We start from the raw sequence: 25986 nt of genomic DNA, 5'->3' as shown, positions 1-25986 counted from the left end.
GTCCTAGTGCTCAGAGGGACACAGGATGCTACAGCCTTCCTTAAACAGAGAAACAGCACATGATTTCCACACCCTGAAGGCGCTGGCCGATGCTTCGGCGTGCCCAGTGGATCGTCGGGTCTGTATTTTGCCATTCTTGCTGGCCTGGGTGGCTCTGGAACTGCCGGCTTTGAAATGGAATTTTGGCTGGAAGGGGTTGGGCCACACCGGCACAGACTGGATGCGGGTGGTCACAGAAAGATCCCCCTACACCTCATCTCTCCTCCTCCCAATTCTGGCATTCCGCCAGACCCGCCAGACCGGCCCTTCCCTGCGCCCACACAAGAGGAGCGGGGAAGAGCGAGCAAGGCCAGCATCCCTGGCTAGTGGCCGCGCGAACTGGCCCCCAGCGCCCGTGTCCCGCCGGGACGCGCGCATCCCGAACGGGCTGCCAAGGCCCACAAAGCCCGGGCCCCGCTCCCCAGCCGGGCGAGCACAGAGCGGGGCGGGGCGGGCCGCGCGGGCCGGGGGTGTCGGATGTCACCCGCCGCGTACACCTCGGCCGGGAGGCGGGGAAGCGAACCATTGAGATGAGGAGACCTCCTCGGTCCTAGAGCGGTGCAGGAAGTGTCCCAGGGGAGGGAGCCGGAGGGCTCCGGCCTTTCCTTTCCGCGGCGGCCCGGCCTGCGCGGCCCGCCAACAGGGACGCTGCTCAGCGGTGAGTATACCGTGGACCGGTCTCCCATGTCCTGCTGCCTGAACCCGGATCCTGCTCCCCACTTCCCGCGCTCTGATCTCCAGCCCTGCGCCTGGGTCCCGCTCCCTCTTCTCCACTTCCCGCGCCCTGGCCCAGATCCCTGTTCCCAGAGCTGCGTCCTCATCGTTGCCCTCGGGGGATGAAGCAGTACGATTGTCTTTCAGGCGTCTCCCTTCGCTCCCAAGCCCAGCTGATGCTTTCTAGATGATCCCGAGACAGGGTTGGCCTGCCCAGGGACGGAGTCTGGCCCCTGCAGAGGAGCCGCCTCGGCCAAGACACCAAGGAGACCGGGCTGGAAGGTGAGAACCTGCAGCCCTGCAGTCCCAGGCTTCGAGGCGAAGAGCCATCTAACCTGGAAGAGTGTAAGCGACAGAAACCCCATGGCTCTCCTGGCCTAAGACACCCTCCTCATTCCTTTCCTCCAATTCTGCTCCTTCAGTAGCAGCTTTGGGCAAGCCCCGCCCCTGGGGGAGCCCTCCCCTCACTAACGGTAGTTCATTCATAAAGCTTCCGCTCCCGAGGCTCCTGCGCGCCAGGTGCCAGGATGACAAAGAGGCACACGCCAGTCTGGCCCAAGGGCTCCCAGAGAGAGCAGTTCCACGGCAGAGCTGGGTGCCGAGGGTGGGACGCTGGATACCCCACCATGGGCTTAGACCTGAGCGGTTCAGGGCCCAGCAGGTGGGAGATAGTGGGCGGAGGAAGCTGAGAAGAGCGCGGGCGGGGCCGAGATTGGGATCTTAATACCGGAGTAAAATGTGAGAGTAGTCGCGGTTCACAGCCTGTTGCTTTCGGAGTTTCGCTCCGGGTGTCTGTTTGTCTTTGCTTCGGAAATCAAAGGAGTACAGAGAAATTGAGGTTCCAGGTGTTGTTCGGTTGCTTGGTGGCTTTTCTGGTCTCGCTTGTCTTCTGCTAAGTGGCGCTGCCCCGCTAGGAATCTCTTCCAGGTGAAAGTGTGAAGGGTCGGTGGCCCTGCCTGGAGTTCCCAGAGGCCTGAGAGCAGAACCCTGTGTGTCTCCGTTTTTTGCCTTTTCTCCCCGTGTTCGAAAGTCAAGTGGAGTGGCCTTGTTATGCTGTGCCCCTGGTGTGTGTTTGCTGGGCTTTGTACGTGATAGCTAGGGAGGTCTAGAGAACCCCTGCCCCACCGCGGGTGGTGGCAGTCTGTGGCACCGAGTTTCTTCAAGAGTGGAAAGTCGCTGGGCGGTGGTGGTGCATATCTTGAATCCCAGCACTCGGAAGGCTGAGGCAGGTGGATCTCTGGGAGTGAGTTCAAGACTAGTCTGGTCTACAGAGCAAGTTCCAGGACAGGCTCCAAAAGCTAATCACAGAATCCCTGTCTCAAAAAACCAAAAAGAAAACGAATAGAAAAAAAAAAAAGTCATGAAAGACCTTCCCGCATGACCAGGAAGGTCTGTGAAGTCGGTGCATGACTTGGAGAGAACAAGGGATTGGAACCCATGAGATATAAGTTGTTTTTTTTTTTAAACCACATTTTATATACTAAAATGTAATTATATAATTTTCCCCTTCCTTTTTCTCCAACCCCCTCCCCAAATTTTGGCCTCTTTCTCTAGTTGTTACATTGTTTTACACACACTTATTCACACGCGCCCATGTCTAACTACAGGTAACTTTAGAATTTTTTTTAACTTATGTGTATCCCTTTGTAGACATCTGTGATAGGTATATACACTTGAGTGCAGTGCCCATGGAGGTCAGAAGAAGTATGGTGGAGACCCTGGAGTTGGAATTACAGGGCTTTGTGAACAGCTTGGGGTGGGTGTACCCTGAACTGCTAAGTTGTTTGTCCCTCCAGCCCCCAGAACCAAATGGACTTTAGATGTACAATAAAGACCATAGTTCCTACGCTGCACTCAGTGGGGTGTAAGACCTGTCCTAAAACACTGAGATTTGGGGAACAGGAGCAACTTTGCTGCACCAACTAACCTAGGACCTTGCACCTCTTGCACCCCTATGCCTAGCGATGGGTTTTAAAATACAGTGGGTTTTTTTGTCGTTGTTGTTTTTTGAGTTCCTTCTCTGCCTGCAAGTTTTTGCCCCTGCCGACACACAGAGGCAAGCTCTGTTGGGCTCTTGTCCAGCCATTCTGTCCTTGGCAAAGTGGCATTGCCCCAGGATGGTCTTGATGGCTCATTCTTTGCTTTTTTTTTTTTTTTTTTTTCAGTTCAATTTGTGACGATCTCAAGAACAAAGACAGTGACTTTGGTGCCAAAGCTTCAAGATTGTGGCTTGCTGGGGCTATATCCTCCAAGAGGACCTGTCCCCCAAAGGTATCACAAGCCTGGGTTACACATATCTGCATGTGGCCTTGTTCTCCTGGGACGCTGGAAACGTCAGTGTCCTGTTGAAATGCCACCACTTCTCTCCCAGATTTCCTGCCTTCACTGCCACCTCTTAGGGGAACCTACATGGAGTGATGCTCATGGGAAGAGCCATCTTTCTTTCTGCCCCCATGTGTAAGAACCAGCCACACCAACACTTCATGTATTTCCCAGGGATTCCTCAAAGGGCTGGTGTCCTGTGGGCTTTGTCTACCCCCCACCCCCAGAAACAACCACAAGAGACCAGAGCACAGAGCATTGAAGCCAGCAATTTCTGTTTGGAAATAGGGCCGTCTTCTGCCGCTGACCCCCATCAAATCCCATCATGCCCACAGCCCTGTGCCCACGAGTCTTGGCTCCAAAGGAAAGTGAGGAGCCCAGGAAAATGCGGAGTCCTCCTGGAGAGAACCCCAGCCCTCAGGGTGAGCCTCCCAGCCCAGAGTCCTCTCGCCGCCTCTTCCGCCGGTTCCGCTACCAGGAGGCGGCAGGCCCACGGGAGGCCCTGGAGCGCCTCTGGGAGCTGTGCCGGGGCTGGCTGCGGCTTGAAAGGCACACGAAGGAGCAGATCCTGGAGCTACTGGTGCTGGAGCAGTTCCTGGCCATCCTGCCATGGGAGATCCAGAGTTGGGTGCGTGCCCAGGAGCCGGAGAGTGGAGAGCAGGCTGTTGCTGCAGTAGAGGCTCTGGAACGGGAGCCAGGGAGACCCTGGCAGTGGGTGAGCACCGGGCATCTGGGAGAGGGGAGCCTGCTAACCTTGTGAGACCCCTAACCCAAGATGAGAAATTCTGCCTAGACCCAGTGTTTGGCTACCTAAGAAAGCAAACCTTCCTAAGATAGCAAACGTTACTCTTTATGAAGTCTTAAGTTGAGCTGATTGTTACTGTCGAGTCCATGGGAGGCAGAACCAGAAGGGAGAAGGCCTACCCAGACCTGTTTGGAGCCTACAGGCAGGGCCCTGTCGTACTTCTCTCCACTTGGCCCTCACTTGCTCTCTCTGGGGTTGCAGCTCAAGCACTGTGAAGACCCGGTCGTGATTGACGATGGCGATGTGCCTGGGCCTCAGGACCTTGAGCAAGAGCGAGTGTCAGCGGAGTCCCTGAGCAACCCTGATGCCCAACCTGTGGCCCTTGCACAGGGCCTAGGGCTCCTCAGCAGACCACCAGGCCAGCCCACTGAGGACCCAGGTATGGAGCCTGTAATGAGTTGGGGAGCTGGGTTAGTTGTACACCATCCGTGTGCTCTGGTGTTGACTAAGGTGACCGACAACAGCTTTTTAACATTCTCTTGTCTCCTCTGAACTGTGAACTATGATTGTGGTCTAGGTCCTTCCGCAGAGCAACCGACCCAGAGTCTCTTCCTGGTATTGAATCCTCCCAGAGGGAAGGCCTTGAGCAGATGGTGTGAGGTTATATGGTTATTTCTTTACGGGTGTTCTCGGTGGAGACATAGTCACTAGGACCGGGACCTGTGGCCTGATCTGAGCAAGGCTCTGGTTTCCATCCTCTCAAAACCACATTGTCTTGCCTGGGTTACCCTGCAGCTGTAAGAAAATCTAAGCTCCCCTGGGAGAGAACAGTGGCCTCTCCTTCAGATGGCCCCAGTGCTTTGTGGCAGGGTTTGAATATCCAAAGCACCCAGCAACTGCAAAGCTGGGCAGAGTCGTGGACAAAGCCAGAGCCACCATTCCTCTGAGCTAGAGTAGGACCCCTCAAGGCCTAGGGACCAGTGTTCCTCTTAAAGATAACATTGACATGGTGGCGTGGTGGTGCACAGTTTTAATCCCAGCACTCAGGATGAATCTCTGTGAGTTGGAGATCAACATGGTCTATATAGCAAGGTCCAGTCCAGCTAGAGAAACAGCACTTGGGAGGCAGGGGCAGGCAGATCTCAGTGAGTTTGAGGCCAGCCTGGTCTACGAAGTGTGGTCCAGGACAGCCAGGACTTATACAGAGAAACCCTGTCTCTGTATAAACCAAAAAAAGAAAAAAGAAAGGAAGGAAGGAATAAAAGATAGCATGGCAGGTTTTGTTTTGTTTTCTGAGATGGGTCTGGTTTTGTTGTTGTGTTGCTCAATCTGTGGAAAACTCAATCCTCCCACTGTAACCTCCTGAATACTAGCTCTGTTCACAGTAGTTTTATAACTTAGGCATATGCTGTGTACTTTAATTTCTCATTTTTTATAATTCCTTCTACAGTGTAAATGCTAAAGGGCCAGAAAAAAGTATGCACACAGCATTCTTTTTGTCTGATTTGTTGGTCTAGTCGGCCTAGTGATCCTGGAAGGTTTTGGCCCCTTGAAGTTTCAGACCTTTGGGTGGCCAGGTTACTCTAATTATAATGGGAAAAGTGCATTCTTGTGATTTTCAAAATTGTTTCTGGCAGTGAATTTTTTAGTGAGCTGGAGGTCCCGCTCTGTGGAGGGCATCTGCCTGTGTGTGTAAGTCCCCAGTTCAGTCTCCAGGACCTCACCCAAACTAAAAACAAAGGCTGTTTTCTCGTTTTTCTTTTTCCTTCTCTTTTCCTTCCTTGTCCCATCTGTTTCTTTCTTTTTCCACTTCCCCTTCCTTGGGTTAGCCTCAAATTCATGAGTCTCCTGCCTCAGCCTCCCGAGTGCTGCAGTTACAGGCCTGCTTTTTCATACTTAGTGGTATAGTCTATTTTTAAAAAAGTGTGTATGTGAATTTTATATGTGTGTATACATATAAAATTATATAAATATATGTATGTTCACACACACACACACACATGTATATACAATTTTCCTGCCTGAAAATGTTTCATGACTTCTGCACAAATCAGAACTCTGCAGTCCCCTGGCTAGAAGTGAAGGCAATGTTGACTTGGTGGGGTTGCCACCAATGTTCTACACACTGGATTGCTCCACTAACAGCAGTTTATTCTCATAGTAGCTAGCTGTGAGGCTGCAGGTCTGAAGTGAAGGACTGGTCAGCCTTGGGTTCTCTGGGTTTCCTTACGTTAGCAGGTAGACAACCACTTCTTGCAGTATCTTCTATCTGTACAACTGTCTTCTAACTACCCCTCTTTAGTGTCTGCAGTTGTGTTGAATTTGGGTCCATCCATGCTCATGACCTCATTTTAACTTAATTGGTTCTTTGGAGAGCCTTCCTCCAAATACAGTCACATTCAGAGGTATCTAGGGTTAGAATTTGAGCATGTAAATTTCCAAGGAACATAGTTTAAACATACCAGGAAACAGAAGGAAGAAGCCATTTCCCCAAATCACCAGTACTGTTTCATGCAGCCTGGGATGTACATGAGCAGTCTTAGGGGAGGAATGCCTAGGGAGAGGCCTGCTGTGAAGAATCTTCTAGATTCTTCTGAGATAACATAGCATTCACTCAGGCTTTGGGTTGCTTATGTGAGCCATACTCAGCACAGGACTTCCTGGTGCGCAGCATTTGGGAAAACATTAAACACTAGGATTTGCTGGAGATACAGCTCCTCATTGTGAGGCTCTTCCCCCAAGGCTAGGCTTTGTTTGGGTCGAGTAAGAGCGCGATCAGTCCTCCGTGATAGGTGGTGGGCATTAGGGAGCACAATTGATAAAGAGCAGGCATTAGGGAGCACAATTAATAAAGAGCAGGCATTAGGGAGCAGAATTAAAATGTTTCCTCCAGAAACCATAAAGAACTTTAAAACTTTCTTGGGAAAGCTGTGATATGGCATGAAATAGTTAGAAATAATACACTATATAGTCTCTATTGAGATGCGGTCTCAGCCTGGAACTCCCTGTAGCTCAGGTTGGCCTTACTTTGGATGTCTGTACCCAGCCTACCAAATGCTGGGATTGTAGCTTCACCATACCCTACGTTTTAAATTCCATGTCTGAGCAAGGTTGAGCTGTGCTTGTCATCCTGTGCCTGATGCATTTTCTTAGGAGATGTGTTCCAGGGTCACCATGATGCACAGGTGGTAGGATTTCACCCTTTCATGACTGACTAGTATCCCAAGTGCCTATTTTTGTTCGCATATTCTCTGTCTCCCCCTCTCTCTGACTCTTGTTTTGTTGAGTCAGGTCTCCCAAAGTATCATGAAACTTGCTGTGTGGCCTCAAACTCACTGAAATCCACCTCCTCTACCTCCCAAGTGCTGGGGAAAAAATGAATGTTATGAGACAGTTTGCAGCCTGGTGTGGTGGCACACGCCTTTAATATACATACATGTGTACACACATGTGCATATAATATAGATACATACATTTATATGCATATCAACTGTTAGGTTAGATTATGGCATTTCAGTAATATGTTCCTGTTGATTGGTTTCTTCCCAATCCTTCTGTCCATCCCTCCTTTATTCTACCTTATAGCCCCTTCCCACTTGGATGTCATGTGTCCCTTGTCCTCCTTACCCTTCCTTAGCTCTTCTTTTCTTCTCTTGTAGGCCATGTTTTCTTTATCAGTTCAACTGTCAATAGATAATTTGATCCCATAACAGCTACTATGACAGATTTCCCAGGTAGCGTAAGTTTGTCTTGCCCCTTGGAGGTTCCATTTCTTTTCTTTTAGGTTTATATTTTCTTTTGGGTTAGGTCTTTGTTTGTTTGTTGCTCTGTAGCTTTTGGAGCCTCTCCTGGAACTTAAAAAGGCATGCACCACTACCATCCAGGGGGTCATAGTTTCTGTGAGAAGTTTTTGTTGTTGTTTGTTTTTGTTTTTTCAAGATAGGATTTCTCTGTGTGCCCCTGGCTGCCCTGAAGCTCACTTTGTAGACCAGGTTGGCCTCTAACTTGGAGATCTGTCTACCTCTACCTTCCAAGTGCTGGGATTAAAGGTGTGCACTGCTACCATCTGACTGTTTTTGTTTTTTTTTCCTTTTTTTTTTTAACATTAACTGTCTAGGTGTATTTGTGGATTTTTAAATTTATTCTATCATATAATACATCCTGACTACAGTTTCCCCTTCCTCCCCTCTATGTCCCCACCCCCAATCTGCTCCTCTTTATTTCCCTTCAGAAAAGAGCAGGCTTTCCAGATACATCAACCAAACACAGCATACCAAGCTGTCATAAATTAGGCACATCCCCTCATGTCAAGGGTGGATGAGGCAACCCCATAGGAGAGCAGGCAGAGAGTCATGGCCCTGCTCGTTTCCGTTCTCAGTAATGGTACCAGGGTTCTGGTACCGCGGCCGCTCTAACCTGGACAAGAGTTTTCTGTGGAACTTTGCAGGTGTCCAGCTTACAGATGTATACTGTCCCACGTCGTCCTCACCTTCAGTGGACCCTGGTGCCACAATGTTGGCCTTCATTTGGAATTTTGTAAATATTCATACATATCAGTGCAAACATGCTATGGCATGCATGTAATTGTCAGAGGGCAGCTTGAAGGAGTTGGTTCTTCCCTTCTACAGTGCTGGTGCCTGGGATTGAACTCAAGTCATTGTGTTAGCAGCAAACCCCCTTACTCATTAGGCCATCTTACTGACCCTGTGTTTAGTTTTTGAGTTTTATAATAGTTGAAGCTAGCTGATTCTCCTGCCTCCATCTTTCAAATGCTGGGGTTATGTGTGTAATTATTGTACCTGGCTCTTTTGGGGGTGTATTTTAGATGCTAAAACAGGTCCCTGGATCTACAAAGGTTGAATAGCTAATTGATCAGGCCACCCTAAAGCCAGGCATTCCCTGGGACAGTTCCCATTGTCTCTCTGAAAAGACTACCAGAACACTTATGGTTTGCAAAGGGCTCGTTTTGCAAGTTAAGGCAGAGTGGGGTTTATGCAGAGCAAAGGAATGGCCCCTGTTGGTCCCTCTGCTTTTCTTTCCTTGCACATTGCAGCCCAGAGCCACCCCTGGAAGTCTGGGAGGTTATGGGGCCTGGCTCCCTTTGGGACATCTTCTCCATCTCTTCCAGTTCCGCAAGATGGTTTCCTTGTTCAGGAGCAGAGTGTCAGGGACGCCCAGCCGGTGACCACCTGCCAGCTGCCCCCGGTGAGTGATTTCTAAAACAAGCTCATCTCTGAGCTGCCCCACAGGACAGTTCTTCCAGGACTCTGGCCTGCTTACTGTCTGCCACCGGATGTTCAGCCTTAGCCCCAAGACCAAGGTGAGCAGGGCTGAGCTTAAAGATGCCCATTGTTTCTGCTCTTCCTGCAGCTCAAAGGACTGCTTGCCGGAACACTCCAGGAAACTGCAGGTGTACACAGAGAGCCCCTGTAGTAGCTGTCTCTCCTTTAAAAGGATTTAGTTACTTCACAAAGATGAGGTGATCTTCAAAATAGCAGCTAGGGCAGAAGATCGTAAAGCAGTTGGAGCACTATCACGTGACCACATGGGGTCACATGGGGCTCCCTGGTGTGTCTTGTCTGCTGTGTCCCTGGGCCACGTTTGCTTGTTTCAGTGTTCTGAGGAGTGTGGTGGTGTTCTGAGAGGGTGCAGCCAGGCTCTGGTCTCACTGGAGGAGCGCATTTCTTTCCAGCCCTGTTTCCTGATCCGCTGAGGTCCTCTTCGCTTTTCCCTTCTCGTTGCCCTTTCTGCTGCCTTCCCCCAGAAAATGTAGGTTCCGCCGGGCGATGGTGGCGCACGCCTTTAATCCCAGCACTCGGGAGGCAGAGGCAGGCGGATCTCTGTGAGTTCGAGACCAGCCTGGTCTACAGAGCTAGTTCCAGGAGAGGCTCCAAAGCCACAGAGAAACCCTGTCTTGAAAAACCAAAAAAAAAGAAAAAAAGAAAAAGAAAATGTAGGTTCCATTCAGGGACTGCACCAGTAGATTGTGAAGAATTAGAGATTGGCACATGCAGAGTTGACAGCCCAACTCCAAAATGCTTAGGGCTGATAGGTTTGGGGTGGGTGTTGAAATATTTGCATACATAAAATGAGAACTTGTGTGGTGCTGTGATATTGCACACCTTTAGTCCCAGCACTGGGGTGCAGTCTCTGAGTTCAAGTCAGCCTGGTCTACAGGACAGCCAGAGCCGGTACACAGAGAAACCCTGTGGAGAGGGGGCGACACACACAGACAAACAAGCTAGAACTTGGAATAAGATTCAAGTTATGCATGTAACTTTTTTTCATATGCATTATATACATAAACTGCAGGTCATTTTAAGCTTTCTTTAAAAAGAGGTTTAATTGAATGTTTTTGTCTGGGCCTCTTGCCATGCTCCCCACCGTTACTCATAATGTTTTGAGGCTAGCGGTACAGGGTATGGATTACAGCACACCCCACCTTCTACCCTGAACTCTCCCCCCCTAGGGACTGGGCTCCCCATCCCCCAGAGGCTCTTCCTCATATAATCCAGACATTTTGGTTCCCCTTCCCTTTAGGACCTTTGGCCTCCTGGCTGCTGCACCTGGTTCCCCTCTCTCTGTTTTCCTTCTCCACCCCACATGGCGCTGCACAGCCTGGTCCTGTCCACTCTGGACTCTCCCAGAAGTCCCTGCCTCTGCCTATGCTCTCCCACCTATCTACAATAAACTCTCTCCTCCACCATCCTGAGAGCAGTCGTGCCCTTTCCTTTTTATTTCTTCTTTTTATTCACTTGGTGAGTTCCAGGCCAGTGTGAGGCCCTTGTCCACCGTTAACAATGACAATAAAAACTATGAGGTAGATGGGGTGACAACAGCTGAGATTACTTTGGTCTCTTGACACCCACACTTCAGCAAATGTGCGCAGTGGCACAAATAGGCCTGAGACTTGCTTGTCGCTTCTGTCTCAGAACACAGTGAGAGCTGGCTCAGCAATTAAGGCCTGAATTTGATTCCCTGCACCCACATGGCAGTTCTCAGCCATCTGTTAACTGCACGTCCATGGTATGCAACACCCTCTTCTGGCCTTCTTAGGCCCGGGTGCTCAAGTAGTGCACAGACAGGCAAAGTGCTCATATATATACATAAAGCAAATTGAAATTTTTTCTTAAATGTTTCAAGAGAACAAGGCAGTATCACTGTCCAGATGGAAACTGAAGATGGGGGCTGTGATGCATTCACAGGACCTGAGGCTAAGGCATTCCGTGATGAGATTTGGGGAGCAGGAAACCGGTGGTTCATACTGAGCCCTCACTGGCTGTAGGTGACGAGGACAGGACAGGAACTGTCAGCTGTCAACGAGAAGGAGACTAGTCCCTGCAGGGTCTTTTTCTTTTTCTTTTCTATTTTTTTGAGACTGATTCAGGCTAGCCTTGCACTCGTGGCTGTCTTCCGGCCTCAGGCTCCCAAAGCTAGTAGGATTATAGATCTGAAGGTGTGATGTCACCCTGTCTGGCTCTTAACTCTGCTGTTTTCTGGCTGCTTGTTTCCAAAAGAATGCTGTGACCTTGATAGCGTTTGAGCAGGAGAAAGCAACGTGGACAGATTGTTGTCTTCTCCTTTGCTGGCTTAGCTTGAAACTGAGTTAAAAATGATCCAGGCTCTTCTCTGTTCTCTGACCTGTGTTTCAAACACCTCAGCTTTTTTTTTTCTTACTGTTTCTTCTTTATAATTTATTTGGGTTTGTTTTGTACGCCTGACTGTATAACACGTGAGTGCTAGGAATCAAATTCAGGTCCTGTAAAAGCAATAAGGATTCTTAACTGCTGAGCCACCTCTCCAGCCCTGCCCTTCCCACCTGACCACTGTTCTTTTCCTGTGCTTTAGGTGACCTTCTCTTTTCCTGTGCTTTAGGTGACCTTCTGTTCAGGGCTCCTCCTCTTTGGGGAGGGGCTCTTTCCAGGAAGTTGTGTTCTGTAGAGCAGGGTGGTTGGCAGATGAGATCTGTGACATCCTTTAGCCTAGTTTGCCACAAGTGGTAGGAGGGAGGAAGGTGGGAGAGAAAATCCACTCACCACGAGGCCTGCTTTGTATTTTTAGATGTGGCTTGTTTTGGAAAGGCTTATGTGGGTAGGTTCAGGTTTTTTTGAGCAAGCATTTGTGGCTGGAATTTGGTCTACCAGTTTACATGGTTGGGAGAAACTGTTCATCATTTAGAAACACTAACAGTCAGAGGACTGCAACATAGATCTGTTAAGCCAACCTATATTTTTTTTCCTCTGAATAATGAAAATATTTAGTAATTAAGTAAAAATCCACTAACAGACTAAGACTGAGTAAGTTCTTGAGACCCGGAGAGCTGATGAGTTTCTTGTCTAGTATTTCCCACGTGGGGCTTTGTTGTCCACACAACAAGATACTCAACCAGGGTGCCTCCTTATTCTTCTAATGTGTACCCCTCAACATACTCAGCCAGTGCACCCCCCTACTCTGCTAATGTATCCCCCTCAAGATACTCAACCAGTGCACCCCCATACTCTGCTAATGTGTACACCTCCATATACTCAACCAGCGCACCCCCTTACTCTGCTAATGTGTTCCCTCAAGATACTCAGCCAGTGCACCCGCCTACTCTGCTAATGTATCCCCTCAAGATACTCAGCCAGTATATCCCCTTAGTGTGCTAATGTGTACACCTCAAGGCAATTTGGTTGTCTAGCCCCCTGGGAGTTTTTGTTTGTTTGTTTTCTGAGGCAGGGTTTCTCTATGTAGCCCTGGCTGTCCTAGAACTTGCCCTGTAACCAGGCTGGCCTTGAATCCACAGAGATCCACTTGCCACTGCTTCCTGAGTGCTGGATTTAAGGCGTGCTACGGTGCCACCAGCCAGTTGCCACTGGCTTTTAAATCACACTGTAGTGAAGTGTCCACCCTGGCATCAAGCTGAAGGGAAGGCTCTGACCCATGTTGACATGAGAAGTAGCAAATTATTGCAAAAGGGCTCCTCCATAGGAGCTCAGCACCATCTTTCTGTTCTAGAGTCCCCACAGAAATGAATTGCTTGGTTTCCTCTGAGTCAGGTTTGGATACACGCAGGTGCGTTGTCCCTTGTGATCCATCCTGTGTTGTCTCCCCAAGCATCACAGATCTGTCATGTTTTATATGATTTGGTGATTAAGCTGTAGGTCACGCTGCAGCATTCAGCTTAGTCTGGACTTCCACCTTAGACAGTCCATTGAGGCTTTTCTTAAAGTTTTTGTTCTTAGTTCAGTGCCTGCCTGCTTGATAATATTGTGGTGAGTTTTCTGGGGGTAGCGAGAGTGTAGTATGAGCACCTGGTGTGGATTGGCAGAGCAGAAGATGTGAGGCTGGATCCAGTGTCTTTTGGTGTTGACTGGTGGTCAGGAGGAGGGAGTTACTGTGAGAACTTTGCAGGTGGTGGCAGATCTAGCATTTGTGTGGAGATGGTGAGATTCTGACTGAGCAATCAACTTTCTGTATCTGGGCCAAAGGGACGAGAATAACAACTGTCCATAAAAACCATGACAAGCCAGCATAGTAGTACACACCGTTAATCCATGTGCTTGAGAGGCTGAGGCAGGTGAAGTGGCTGTACGCACTGAGACTCTGTTTCAAACCACAACAAAGCTGGAGAGATGCTTCAGTGGTTAGTACTGGCTGCTCTTCCAGAGGACCTGGGTTCAGTTCCCTGCATATACGTGGCAGCTCACCACTGTCTGTTAACACCAGTCCCAGGGATATGATGCCCTCTATAAGCACTGCAGGCATGTGGTGCACAGACATACGACATACATGCAAGTAGTTCACCCATACAACAAAATATTTAAAAAATTTTTAATTAAACCTTTAGTTATTTTTAGTGGCTTAGAATAGCAATCTAAAACACAAGGGCAGGGCTGGAGAGATGGCTCAGAGGTTAAGAGCATTGCCTGCTCTTCCAAAGGTCCTGAGTTCAATTCCCAGCAACCACATGGTGGCTCACAACCATCTGTAATGGGGTCTGGTGCCCTCTTCTGGCCTGCAGGCATACACACAGACAGAATATTGTATACATACATAAATAAATATTTTAAAAAAAATAAAATAAAATAAAACACAAGGGCACTAACTGGCTTTATACAGCCTAATTAAAAAAAACCCTCAAGAATAAAATTAGTGTAGTAACTATAGAGGAGCTGGAGAGATGGCTCAGAGGTTAAGAACACTTTTTGCTCTTGCAGAGGACCTGGATCCAGTTCCCAGCATCTACGTGGTGACTCACAACAGCCTGTAACTAGCTGGGAGATGGGCGGCTTCTTGACCTCTGAGGGCACCAGGCACTCACTTGGTACAGATGTACATAGGCAGACAAAACAGTCATACACAAAAAGTAAATTAAGAGAGGACTGTTAAAAGAAAAAAGAATCAGCAGCTCAAGACTCCCCCAGACCTTGGGCAAAAGTGTAATCCTCAGGCCAGCACGCATTTCCCTGGTCATAAAGAATCTCAGAGCCAGTGCCAGTATCCTGGTGACCTCTGCAGGTGGGCTGCTGGCATCCTCTCTGGGAGCGTGTTTCTTCTGAGATCTGTTTCCTGTAAATGAAACCACCAACCTGGACTTGGCTAGGTAGAAGGTCACTCTCCTTGCTACAATACAAAAGATGGTTTTTGGTTTTCCCTTAACAGCTTTAATGAGTTCTTGGCATCACCAAAGACTTCCCTTTTCAGTGGCTAAAGATTGTCAAGCCCCAGAGGAGGGTGAATCTGAAATTGTAGAGAACTGAAGGTCAGGCTTTGGGCCAAGCAGTGTTCCCCTAAATCTAGCTGAGTCTTAATCCACTTGTCCTTTCTACACCCCAGAGGGCTGGAGGCGGTAGGCAGGTGAAGACGCAATAGTACTGGGTAGAGCCCAGAAAGCTGCTTTGCCCCTTCACCATGTGAGGACCCCGGGTCTTTTTGTTGTTGTTTTGGTTTTTCAAGACAGGGTTTCTCTGTGCAACTAGTTGTCCTGGAATTCACTCTGTAGATCAGGCTGGCCTTGAACTCACAGAGATCTCCTGAGTGGTGGGATTAAAGACCTGGGCCACCACTGCCCACCAGGAGCCTCAGTCTTTAAACCACTTAAAAAAAATCAGGCTCTTACCAGAGACCCATCTGCTGCACCCCCGTCTTAATTTCTAGCCTCTGAAGTCATCAGGCATAAGTCCCTTGTGTTACACGCCACCTGACTGTGGCATCTGGTTATCACAGCTGAGAGACACAAAGGCCCTGCTCTTCCCCAGCTGACACAGCCCTGCTCTGCACTTTCAGAACCGAGTTTCTCCATTTAAGGATATGATCTTATGCTTCTCAGAAGAGGACTGGTCCCTTCTGGACCCAGCGCAGACTGGTTTCTACGGAGAATTCATCATTGGGGAAGACTACGGGGTCTCCATGCCTCCAAGTAAGACCTAGCTTCTCAGACAGCCAAGTATATGGAAGGTGGGTGGGGGGCCTCACTCTGACTGAGGGACACACCATGAGGTTCAGGTACTGTGGCTGAATCTGATCTGTTTACCCTCTTAACCTTGACAGGAAGCTACCTGTACAGCATCCACGGGTAACTTGTAGGTGACCTGGCTATCCTAACACATGTAGTTAGGCTCTTAGGCTCTGTCCCAAATAAATTATTTCAGTGTTTCCATCGCTTCCAGTCGTTCTTGCCCCAGGGGCCCTTTTCTGTACCCAGTGGGCTCAGAGGGTGAACCTGGTCTGCTCTTGTCACATGGTGCCTTTACCCTTCCCCAGTTTCCCGGCCTTGCTCTCCTCTGTACCCCCAGCTGGTCTTGATACAGCTTAGTGGCTGTCTCTCCGCAGTCTCTTCTTGGGCTGGACAAGGGTTACCTCACTGGGCCTGCCCTGGTCACCTGCAATAATAGCAGGTCACTGTTGACACTGTTGTGTCCTACCTCTTTGTGAACAGACGACCCTGCAGCTCAGCCAGACCCCTCACCTGAAGAGAACGGGCCACGGGTCATAGAGATGCCAGCCCTCCAGGGTAAAGACGCACCCCAGGTCTCCTGCCTAGGTGAGTGACAGTCCAGAAGTGGGTAGGCAGGAAGGGAGAGAACTGTTGCAGCCGGGGCACCCCCAGTTTTCCCCCACAGCGCCCCACTGTCTTGGCATTCCATGCCCTGCTTTGCCTCTAGCTTTTTGTAGAGAGTGGGAAGTCTGGATTTTGCTGTCCATTGAGACTGTTCCTCAGCCAGAGACTAGTAGAGAAGGGAAATGTCTCCTGCTGTCCATAGTAGCCTATGTTTGTAGCAAAGTTCTCTCCAGAAGAATGGGCAGATGCTCGTGCTGAGGACTGAGCACAAAGCACAACTCCTTTAGACACTGTGCTTGTCTGTGTCCCACCCACACCCCCAGATTCTGGGAGAATCCCATGGGGAGAGATGGGTAAGACTGATCTGCACCACGTCTGTATGCCCAGGATGCACACATGTATGTGGGTGGGGGGGTGCAGCTGTGCTATGCAGGGAAGTAGCACTGAACAGAACCTAAAGGACTGCAGGGCCTGTCAGCAAAGGTGTTGCTTCTCTGTTGCCACAGAGGTAAATGAGCAGAACTAGAACCTGTGTTACTCTGTCCAGCTTCAGACCTAGGTTCGTGGTGTTTGCTCATTTGCCTCCTGCGGAATGAATGACCCCTTCGCACCAGACCCCAGGAGGGAACGCAGCACCCACAGATCATAGCCTACCTCTTCCTTAGTTGTTTCTGCATGGTGACACCTATATATATGTGTGTGTGTGTGATATATATATTATATATATGTATATTATATATATATGACAAATCGCTTTCACCATTTCTTTGGGAAGACCTTCCCAGTCTCCAGCCATTCCAAGAAGAAGAAAGGAAATGGGAGGAACTGCAGGTGCCAGAGCTCCAGTCCTGCCAGCAGGTGGCGCTCACTCAGAGTCCTTGTCCAGGTGAGGAGCCTGGGTGTGATGTGTGACCTTGTGGTGCTTGTGGTGCTGGTGTGGGGGAGGGGGGAATGATGTGTGTGTGTGTGTGTGTGTGTGTGTGTGTGTGTGTGTGTGTGTGTGTGTGTGTGTGTGTTGATTAGGACATTAGGAATGAGACTGGCCAAGGTTCTTGCTGACTGCTGCTGGGGGTTGCCAGCCTCTTGTTTTGGTTTTGCTGTTTCCCCATCTCACAGTGGCTCGTTGGCTGTTCCTGGGTAGATGTGGGGGCGGAGGCTAATGTGACACTGATCTGTATGTACCTGATGATGGGTAGCCATCCTGAGATGGTCTTATTGTAGAGCAGAGTCTAGAATGCAGAAGCTGCACTGCTGCCCTCACTGTGTGAGTCTCGGTCATGGTAAAAGTGACCCTCCAGAGGCCGACTGCAGTGTCCTGACTTAACATCCTCTAAATAGCACACGCGGCTCTGCTGAACACATCTTTGGACCCAGTGTCCCAGTGGCTTCCTGCAGTTGTCACACATTTGTTCACTTGTGATGCAGGCAGGATTGGTGTGCCCACCTCATGCAGTACAGGGCATTCAGCCATAGTGCTCAGCTCCCCTCACTCACGTGTAGACAGTGGATTTTAGAGCATGGTCCCTCAGCCTGAAAGGAGGAGGCCTCTCTACCAATGCTTTTGTCTTTTCCTTTCCTGCATTTTTTTCATGCATATGTGGTCAGCTCTTAACATTGTTTTCTGGCCTTTAATCCCAGCACTCAGGAAGCAGAGGCAGATGGATCTCTTGTCTCTTGAGTCCAGCCTGGTCTACAGAGCGAGTTCCAGGACAGCCAGGACTACATAATGAGATCCTATGTCAAAAAACAAAACAAAACAAAACAAAACAAAAAAACTTAAACCAAACAAGCAAAATGTTCAGTCTTCTTAAAATGTCCAAAGTCTCTTTTAAACTACAAAGTCTCGTCAGCATGGTGTTGCATACTTTTAATCCCTCAGAGCTACACAGAGAAACTTACTTGAAACCACCCCCCCCCAAAGGTAGAAAGTCTCTCTAAAAGCGTACACCTTTAATCCCAGTACTCAGGAGATAGAGGTAGCAGATCTCTGTGGTTTAATACCAGCCTGGACTACAAGAGCTAGTTCCAGGACAGCTAGACACAGAGAAACCCTATCCCAAAAAAAACCAAAAATTTTTTTACAAAGTCTCTTAACTATAGGCTCTTATAAAATGAAAAATAAGTTCCATACTTTCTTAGTGCAAGACAGAAAAACCAGGGCACATTCAAATCAAACCCCGGAGTCTGACACTGTAAAACTCAGTGTTAGACGTCTGGGACTTTTTCTCTTCTGGACCTAGGCAGCTCCGCTGTCCAGCTCTGCTGTCCATAACCCACACACAGTTTGTCTCCTGGGCTCCACTGTATTCCCTTTCTTAATATGCAGACAACTGATTTGAGGTGACGGCCCCCAACACAGCTTACAGCATACCAGCGCACAGATGTCACATACATAGACCAGCCTCACTACTAGGTGGAAACTGAGGCCTGAATCGTGGGGAGCAAAAATTTATACAAATATGGTGTAAGCAAAAGATATATTTATCCGTAGGGAGAGTAGCGTAGGCACTCAGGAAGGTGTTGGCCCTTTGTTGTGGGGGAATTGAGCTGTATGGGAAAAAGGAAGAGAGTCTGTGGAGGCTGCAGCACCTGACTATGAAACAAAGGAGAAGCTATTAGCTTAGGAATAATTTCATGCTGGGTCTTTACCGACACACAGCGCAGAGGACCGTGTGTATGCACTTCTACTTATACACCTCTCACAGACTCCACATATCATAGAGATACTGTACATACCGACACATTATACATGTAGTACGAATACCACTTACATCTCTGTTTTTGCCCTCCCTTGTGGAACTGGACAGTCTGGAAGTCTGCATACACTTCCCACAGCCTTACCTTGTCATTTTTTCTTCAAGGAATTTCTCATAATGTGTGGGTATACATGCCAGCACAACTAACCCATCCTGTCACCTTAGTGTGGGAGGGGCCGGGTGTGTTTCAAGTTATTTTAGCTTTTGAATTTCAGCACTATTAGAAGGTTAGTTTTCTTTTGGTTTGAGTTTGTTTTTCTTTTACGACATTTTGACTGTATAGCCAGACTAGCCTGGAACTTGCAACTTACTGCTGAAGCCTCCTAAGTGTGAACTTAATCAACAGACCTCTTTTGCATAGACTTCTCTTTTCCTCTTATATTTGTTTTAGATCCGCCAGTATAGTCTCATTTAACCTCTTAAAAGGTCCCACCTTCAACTACAATCACATTCTGACATCTAGGGAATTAGGATTTCAATGTGGGACTTTGGGGAGATGTAGTTAGGCCCACAACACTCCCCTGGTGTCCTCAAGTTCATGTCCTTACAGGCAGAATATATTTACCTATGTCTGGCACAGTGGCAGAGGCCTGTAGTCCCCACTGAAGGCTGAGGAGAGAAGGTCACTTTAGCCCAGGAGTTGAAGCTCAGCTTTGATGGCACAGTGGGACCTCACAAATCTATTACATCACCAGCTTCTGTCCGAATGCTCATGTAACTCGGATGTGATGAGACTTTTGGTCTCGTCCTAACCCATTCCTTTCCAGATATGAAGCAGGTAAGCTGTGTGTCAGGACAAGGGTGAGACAGATGCTTCTAAAAGCACAAAAGAAAGATAAGCCCCAAACGCTCCTGTAAAGCCTAGTTAGGTAAGTTCTTCTAGTTTCTGAGCTGAAGGAGACCTTTAGTTGGTGCTGGCTCAAGGCCAAGGCTGGCTGACGCTGAGCAGAACTGGCCCCAGTCCCCAGGCTGTACTCTTGTGTCCTTAGTGGCAGTGCTGCTGGCCTCTAAGGAGCCTTAAGGTCATTCCTTCCCTTTCTCATGGGATAGCACGTGTCTAACAGCTCAGCTGTTAGGTAGAGAGCTGGAACTACAGCCTTCTTTGTTTATCCTTTCGCTTCCGTTTAGTGCAAAATCTCCAAAGAACCTTGTTGGTTTCCTATAAGATACAGTTCAACGGGCACAGACACCAGGCAGGGAGCTCCTCCTACACGGCTCTCTCCCAAGTAGCTGCATCTCTGTTCTCGCTGCCAAGGTGATTGGCAAGGTTCCAGGAGGCCCAGGCACACACTGCCCACTGTTTATTAAGCCACAGTTTGGTGTTCTCCCCAGAAACCATCCTTTGGAAGTATTAATCCTGCCTTGGTTTGGGTATGTTTGGAGGATGCTCTCAAAGGCTTCTTTTAGAGGCTTAGTCCTCAGAGTGGCAATGTGGGAGGTGACAGAGCCTAGTAGAGGGTCCTCAGGTAAATGAACGAGCCACATTTAAAAGAGAAAAAGGAGGGCTGGAGGGGTGGCACAGGGGTTAAGAGCACTTGTTGCTCTTAGAGAGGACCCCGCCTGCGCACATGGCAGCTCATAGCTGTCCTTATTCCAGTTCCAGAGGCTGCAGTGCCCTCTCCAGGCAGCAGGCACACAGACCGAACACACATGTACAGGCGTCAGGGCTGGAGAGATGAGACGGCTCAGCTGTTCCCGTTCTCAGCACTCACACGGAGGCTCACAACTGTGTGTAACTCCAGTTCCAAGTGATCTACTGTTCTCTTCCCGCCTCCGTGGGCACTATACACACATGGTACACAGATTAACACGAAGGCAACTATCTGTAAACATAAGATAATCTTTTAAAAATTTATTATTAAAAGAAAAAGAGACAGGGCCTTAGTGGTGCACACCTTTAATCCCAACACTAGGGAGGTGGATCTTTGTGAGTTCAAGACTAGCCAGGGCTATACACAGAAACCTTGTGTGGTTGGGGAGGAACATGGGTTGCTCTGTGGGAGAAGGGCCCTCAGCCTTCAGCCCTGCAGTGCTAGGTAGCTTCCTCTTAAGTGACGTGACTTTCACGTGCCTGGGGTGGGGAATGAGGTTGACTATGCAGGTGTGGAGACCAAAGGTCAACTTCAGATGTCACACATAGTCCTCAGAAATCATCCATATTGTTTGGGGGAAGGGGTGTTATTTGTTTGGTTTGGTTTGGTTTTCTCGGTTATTTGTTTATTGAAATAGTTTCTCTGTGTAGTCCTGACTGCCCTGGAACTTCCTCGGTAGACCAGACTAGCCTTGTACTCAGATCCTCCTGTCTCTGCCTCCATAGAGCAGGACTTCATTTGGTTTTTAAGATAGGGTCAAAAAGGTACAAAGTCTCCAGCCAGGCCAGGCAGTGGTGGCGCACACCTTTAATCCCAGCACCCAGAAGGCAGAGGCAGGAGGATCTCTGAGTTTGAAGCCAGCCTAGTTAATAGAGCAAGTTCCAGGACGGTCTTGAAAATCAAAACAAAACCCTGGAACCTAGGGTTTATCAATTAGCCAGCAAGCCCCAGGGGACCTGCCTGTCTCCATCTCCCCACTGCTATGATTACTAACACATCCCATGAAGTCTAGCTTTTATTTCTGTGGGTCTTTGTGTTTCTGTGGTAAACACTTTCCCTAGCCATGGTATGCTCTCTGGCTCTGACATCCTGCCATTGCTATCATCTATCAGTGATATGGCCAGGGGAAGCTCTCACCAGAGCCTCTCCAAAACAAAACTAAACAAAGCTTTACTTTGTAAGCAGCTGCCGCGGGTGTCTGATTATTGCCATGATGAAAACCAGACTAAAGCAGCTGCCTGAGGACTTTCCTCACCTTCACATTCCAGAGCTTTACTTCAGTGTCCAGACTGTAATGAAGGCAGGAAGAAGGAGAAAAGTGTCTCCAGCAGTCTGCTGGGAAATCTCTTCGGCCAAATACCCTTGCTGTCACTTAGCTTCTGCTTGTCACAGAACACCTAGCATGCAGTTTAGCCAAGTTTTTCTGCCACCTCGCAAGAATCACCTTTCCCTTACACTTCACTGGCTTGTTCTGGCTTCCATCTGAGACACATCCAGAAGTCCACTAAATACCCATTTCTACCAGCCACCTCTTCACATCTGTTGATAACATGCACCTTACACACTCCCAGCCTACGGGACTGGACTCCAAAGCCGCTTCCACAGTTCTTCGTGTTTCTTACAGCTGTTTCCACACTTCCTGCTACCAGAAGCTGTGAGACTGGGATCTTCGTATCTTACCATAGGTGGAGCCTTTCCCCCTTTGATGTGTGGATGTGCTCATGGAGGCCAGAAGATGGCATCGGCTCCTAGAAATGAGTTACAGACTGTTGTGAGCAGCCATGGGGGTACTGGGAATTGAACCTGGAAGAGCAGCCAGTATTTAACCACTGAGCCACCTCTCTGGCCTCATACGGACCAAACTTTAACCACATAAAAGTTTCTCTCAGTTCCAGAGGCCTTAGTGCAGGATCAAGGTCTCATTAGGGTGGGCTTCCTCTCCTCCCCACAACTACCTCTTCCCTGTGACCTCCATGATCTCTCTGTATCAGGTTTCCTGTTACAGAAATACCAGTTGTGTTGGGGCCTACCTATATAGTGGCCTCATTCCAGCTTACCTCCATCTCCCTATTTTAAGTTAGCTCTGGGGTGAAGTCTCATTGTCCTTTCCTGTGTGTGCTGTGTTGCATTGTCTCCTGTCATCCTCTCCTCCTGCTGGTCCCTTCTCCCTTGCAAGTAGCTTCTTTTCTGCTGAAGGTGTTGAGTATTGAAGGTGAAGCCTTGTGTTGTGCTAGGCAAGTTCTTATAATAAGTTAGCCAGGCTAGCCTTGAACCACTCTGTAACGCTGAAGATCCTCAAACATTCATCCTCGGCCTCGGCCTCCTCTGCAGCTCTGCAGTTGGCATTACAGGTGTCACACTAGACTGACTCATCTTTCTTTCTGAAGAGATTTATTTTTCACTTTTTTTTCTCTTTTTGTACATTATTTTTCACTTTTTATCTGTGTGTGTGTGTGTGTGTGTGTGTGTGTGTGTACGCATGCATGTGGGTACTGATGGAGATCAGAAGAGGGGCATCAGAGTCCCTGGAGCTGCCTGACCTTAAATCGGGTCCTCTGGAATAATAGCAAGCACTCCTGACTACTAAGCCATCTCTCCAGCTCTTTATAAAGCTCTAGGTTCTACATATATGTCAACTCACCTTTTGAAAAACTGTCTCCAAATACAGTGGCATTCTACCATCCTGGAGGTCACTTTGAGTTGGGGCACAAGGAGTTCATGGCGTAGACTTCCCGCTGTCATAATGTCATCTCCTACTGAATAAAGGAGAGACTTTGTAGGCCGCTGTAGCACTGTGTCTTCCACTGAAAGCTAGTGGCGATTAATAGAAGAAAGGTGTCACTAGCAAGGGCTCAGTAGCACCTTCTACCTGGCACTCAGGGGTCGAGAAAGTGAAGAGCAGAGCAGCTGTGGTCATTTCAGTCCCGTAGATATGGCTGCATGGGCTTAGAAAAGCCACCTGGCCAGAATGAGCCTTCTCAGCTGGAAAACCCGGAGGACAGCTGAGCTTCGAATCTCCTTCTAGCTCTGTCAAGCAGAGTTAGGTTGGGTAACAATGAGGATCAAGTCCGTCTCCCACCCTTCTCCTTGTGGCTGTGAGTTCACAGCATAAGCAGAGGGGGCTGTGCACACCATAACTCAGACACAACCCCTGAACCTCCAGGGTCCTTGGCGGGGTGCCTAGTAAAGTACTGTAAATGGTGCGTCAAAGGTTTGCACAGGTAAGTGCCAGCTCTTAGAATTTTAAGGTCCAGTGGCTCCGGAAGAAATGTTTGGAAAGAAAAGGATTATGGGAAAACAGCTGGAAAGTCAGAAAGAGATACAGTTACTATACCAGCAACCTATGCAGGGCAGCCAGACCCTCAGGAATTGATAAGGAACACTACAATCCCAGGGTGTCTGGATCCCCTGTTAAGCCTGTCTGCGCAGGAAGTAATCTAGACAGTTCCACTGACCATACTGGTACTCTGTAACAGGAGGTGATCCACCACCCCTAAAGAATAGCCTGGACCAGGAGGTGACCATTGAGATCGTGCTGTCCGGTTCTGGGGATGAGGACTCCCAACACAGCCCATATTGCACAGAGGAGCTGAGGAGCCCTGCAGAAAAGCCCCATAGTCTCTCGACCCACCGCAACAGCACGGAGGTTGGGGGCGAGGTGCAAACCTCACAAAAGTCTTATGTGTGTCCAAACTGTGGGAAGATCTTCCGCTGGAGGGTCAACTTTATCCGCCACCTGCGCAGCCGCAGGGAGCAGAAGCCACACAAATGCTCAGTGTGTGGAGAGTTATTCAGTGACAGCGAGGACCTGGATGGACACCTGGAGACCCATGAGGCCCAGAAGCCCTACAGGTGCACTGTCTGCGGAAAGAGCTTCCGCCTCAACTCACACCTTCTCTCCCACCGACGGATCCACTTGCATCCAGACAAACAGCCACCAGTGAAGAAGAGCGAGGAGGATGCCTTGGAAACAGAGGGCACAGGTACCCAAGCCCTGCTGGAGAAGAGCAAGGCTAAGCTGGGCTTCCAGTGTGGGAACTGCGGGAAGGGCTTCCAGCGACACGACCATCTGGTGAGACACCGTAGCCACTGTCACCTGAAAAGTGAGGCTCGTCCCCTCCAATGTCGGTACTGTGTCAAAACTTTCCGGCAGAATTACGATCTCCTCCGCCATGAGCGCCTGCACATGAAGCGCCGCTCCAAGCAGGCTCTGAACTCATACTGAGCGGGACGCGGCCCTACAAACTAGTCCCTGCCCTAGCACAAAGCCCGAACCACCTGCCCTTTGCTCTCAGGTAGTGTCCAACTTCTGGTGCCATGCCTCTTCCTCCCCAGATAAAAAGTAGCCACCTGAGCACTCCTTCTACTGTGCCAAAACCCAGGGAGGTGAGGCAACTGTGCATCTTAGAGACCTTTAGTCACATGCTCCAGCCCTCAGAGGGACTGGGCTGCCCCATCCCATGCCTTCTAAGGGTGAGGTATGTGCAGTGGGGAGCTGGCCTAAAGCCCTGACCCTGGTCCTGTCCTCAGAAGTCAGTTCGAGGTCATTGTGTCTAGGAGAGTGTCCCACAGATGGCCAGGAGGGCCTTTGGGGTCTGGGAATTGTCATGAGACCCGATTTGGCCAGGCCACTGACCATATGGGGATCAGCAGCTCACATTTTAAATGTGTGCACCTGTCCCAACATGTCTTCATTGTGCCCCAAAGATCCTTCATAAATCTGTGATGGAAACTGCCTGTCACCACCCTGAGTCCTGCGCTCTGTCAGCCCATCAAGGCTCTGCTGGGCGAGCCAAGCCCGGGGACAGAAGCTTCCGTGAAGCTGCGTCCTTCAAGGGTACCCAGTCCAAGGCAGCCTGTTTAGTTCCCTGACTGTTGGGACTGTGCTAAACCTGAGCTCTTCTAACACCAGCAGGGGGCATTGTCCCAGCCGTGAGGCTGCAAAGGCTGAGGGCTGGTGTCAGCAGGGTTGGCTCTCTGAGGCTAGAAGAGGGAAGGAATCATCCTGGGACTGACGTCACTAACCCTTGTCTGTAGCCCTGGGCTGCATACTGCACAGAGGAGCCCTGCACAAACGTCTTTGCCTTCGTCTCCACTGTGTCGGTCTCCAAACTTGACCTTTTGTACAGGATCCCAGTTTTTGGGTTGGGGCACTAACCCTGTCTGTCACAGCTGAACCCCACCTACATCTGGAGTGGCCGTTTCCAAATAAAGTCACATCTTGAGGTGCTAGGAATAAGGACTTCAACTCTGGAGTTTGAGTGGACATAGCCAAACCCCAGATGATCTCATGGTGCTGTTATCCTGCCTCAGATGAACCGATGTGGACTTGGGGTAGTTTGCTTGCCATCCCTTTGAATGCCGGGCTCAGTCCATTGTCTGCTCTCAGAGCTGCTGTCATCTGCAAGGAAGAATCCTCATCCATGGCCTCTAAGTTCAGAGCCTGGGATTCTGGGGGTGGTTATTGGTAGGAAACCTCAAGCAATCGAAAATGTGGTCTTACTGTCCTGGCTCACTGGTGTTGACCTCACTGTGGCTATGACTGGACCCAAGAGCTGCAGCCAGGCTGGTTCTGTAGGCTGTACCAGCTCTCAGCTGTCAGGAAGCCTGAGAAAATGAATTCACGGCCTCTGGTGCTCTATGCCCTGATTTTCACATCAAGAAGCCTCTATTCAGATGCAATCAAAGAATTCTGAGACTTTCTTTTTCTGATCAGTGCATTGACCAGAAATAGTAAATGCAATAAAATCACCACACCTTGAACAAGAAATAAAC

General features: G+C 49.2%; 1 protein-coding gene across 3 annotated transcripts; it reads left to right on the top strand.

Annotated features, from left to right (window-relative positions):
- Positions 1-598: 598 nt before the first annotated feature.
- Znf496 (zinc finger protein 496) lies at positions 599-25986 on the top strand. 3 transcript variants are annotated; one of them, XM_057774010.1, is made up of 10 exons: positions 599-697; positions 901-1035; positions 2919-3024; positions 3411-3790; positions 4082-4259; positions 8949-9025; positions 15089-15221; positions 15741-15845; positions 16639-16749; positions 23688-25986. In XM_057774010.1, exons 4-10 carry the CDS (start codon positions 3461-3463, stop codon positions 24434-24436), a joined length of 1683 nt encoding a protein of 560 aa, XP_057629993.1. In that variant the 5' UTR covers positions 599-697; positions 901-1035; positions 2919-3024; positions 3411-3460; the 3' UTR covers positions 24437-25986. The 3 variants fall into 3 exon arrangements, with proteins under 3 accessions (XP_057629993.1, XP_057629992.1, XP_057629991.1); XM_057774009.1 differs by having other exon boundaries at positions 3364-3790; XM_057774008.1 differs by having other exon boundaries at positions 901-1098; positions 3364-3790.

This window comes from Chionomys nivalis, chromosome 7 (genome assembly GCF_950005125.1).
Source record: "Chionomys nivalis chromosome 7, mChiNiv1.1, whole genome shotgun sequence".
Lineage (NCBI taxonomy): Eukaryota > Metazoa > Chordata > Mammalia > Rodentia > Cricetidae > Chionomys > Chionomys nivalis.
This window is presented reverse-complemented; position numbering and strand designations above follow the sequence as displayed.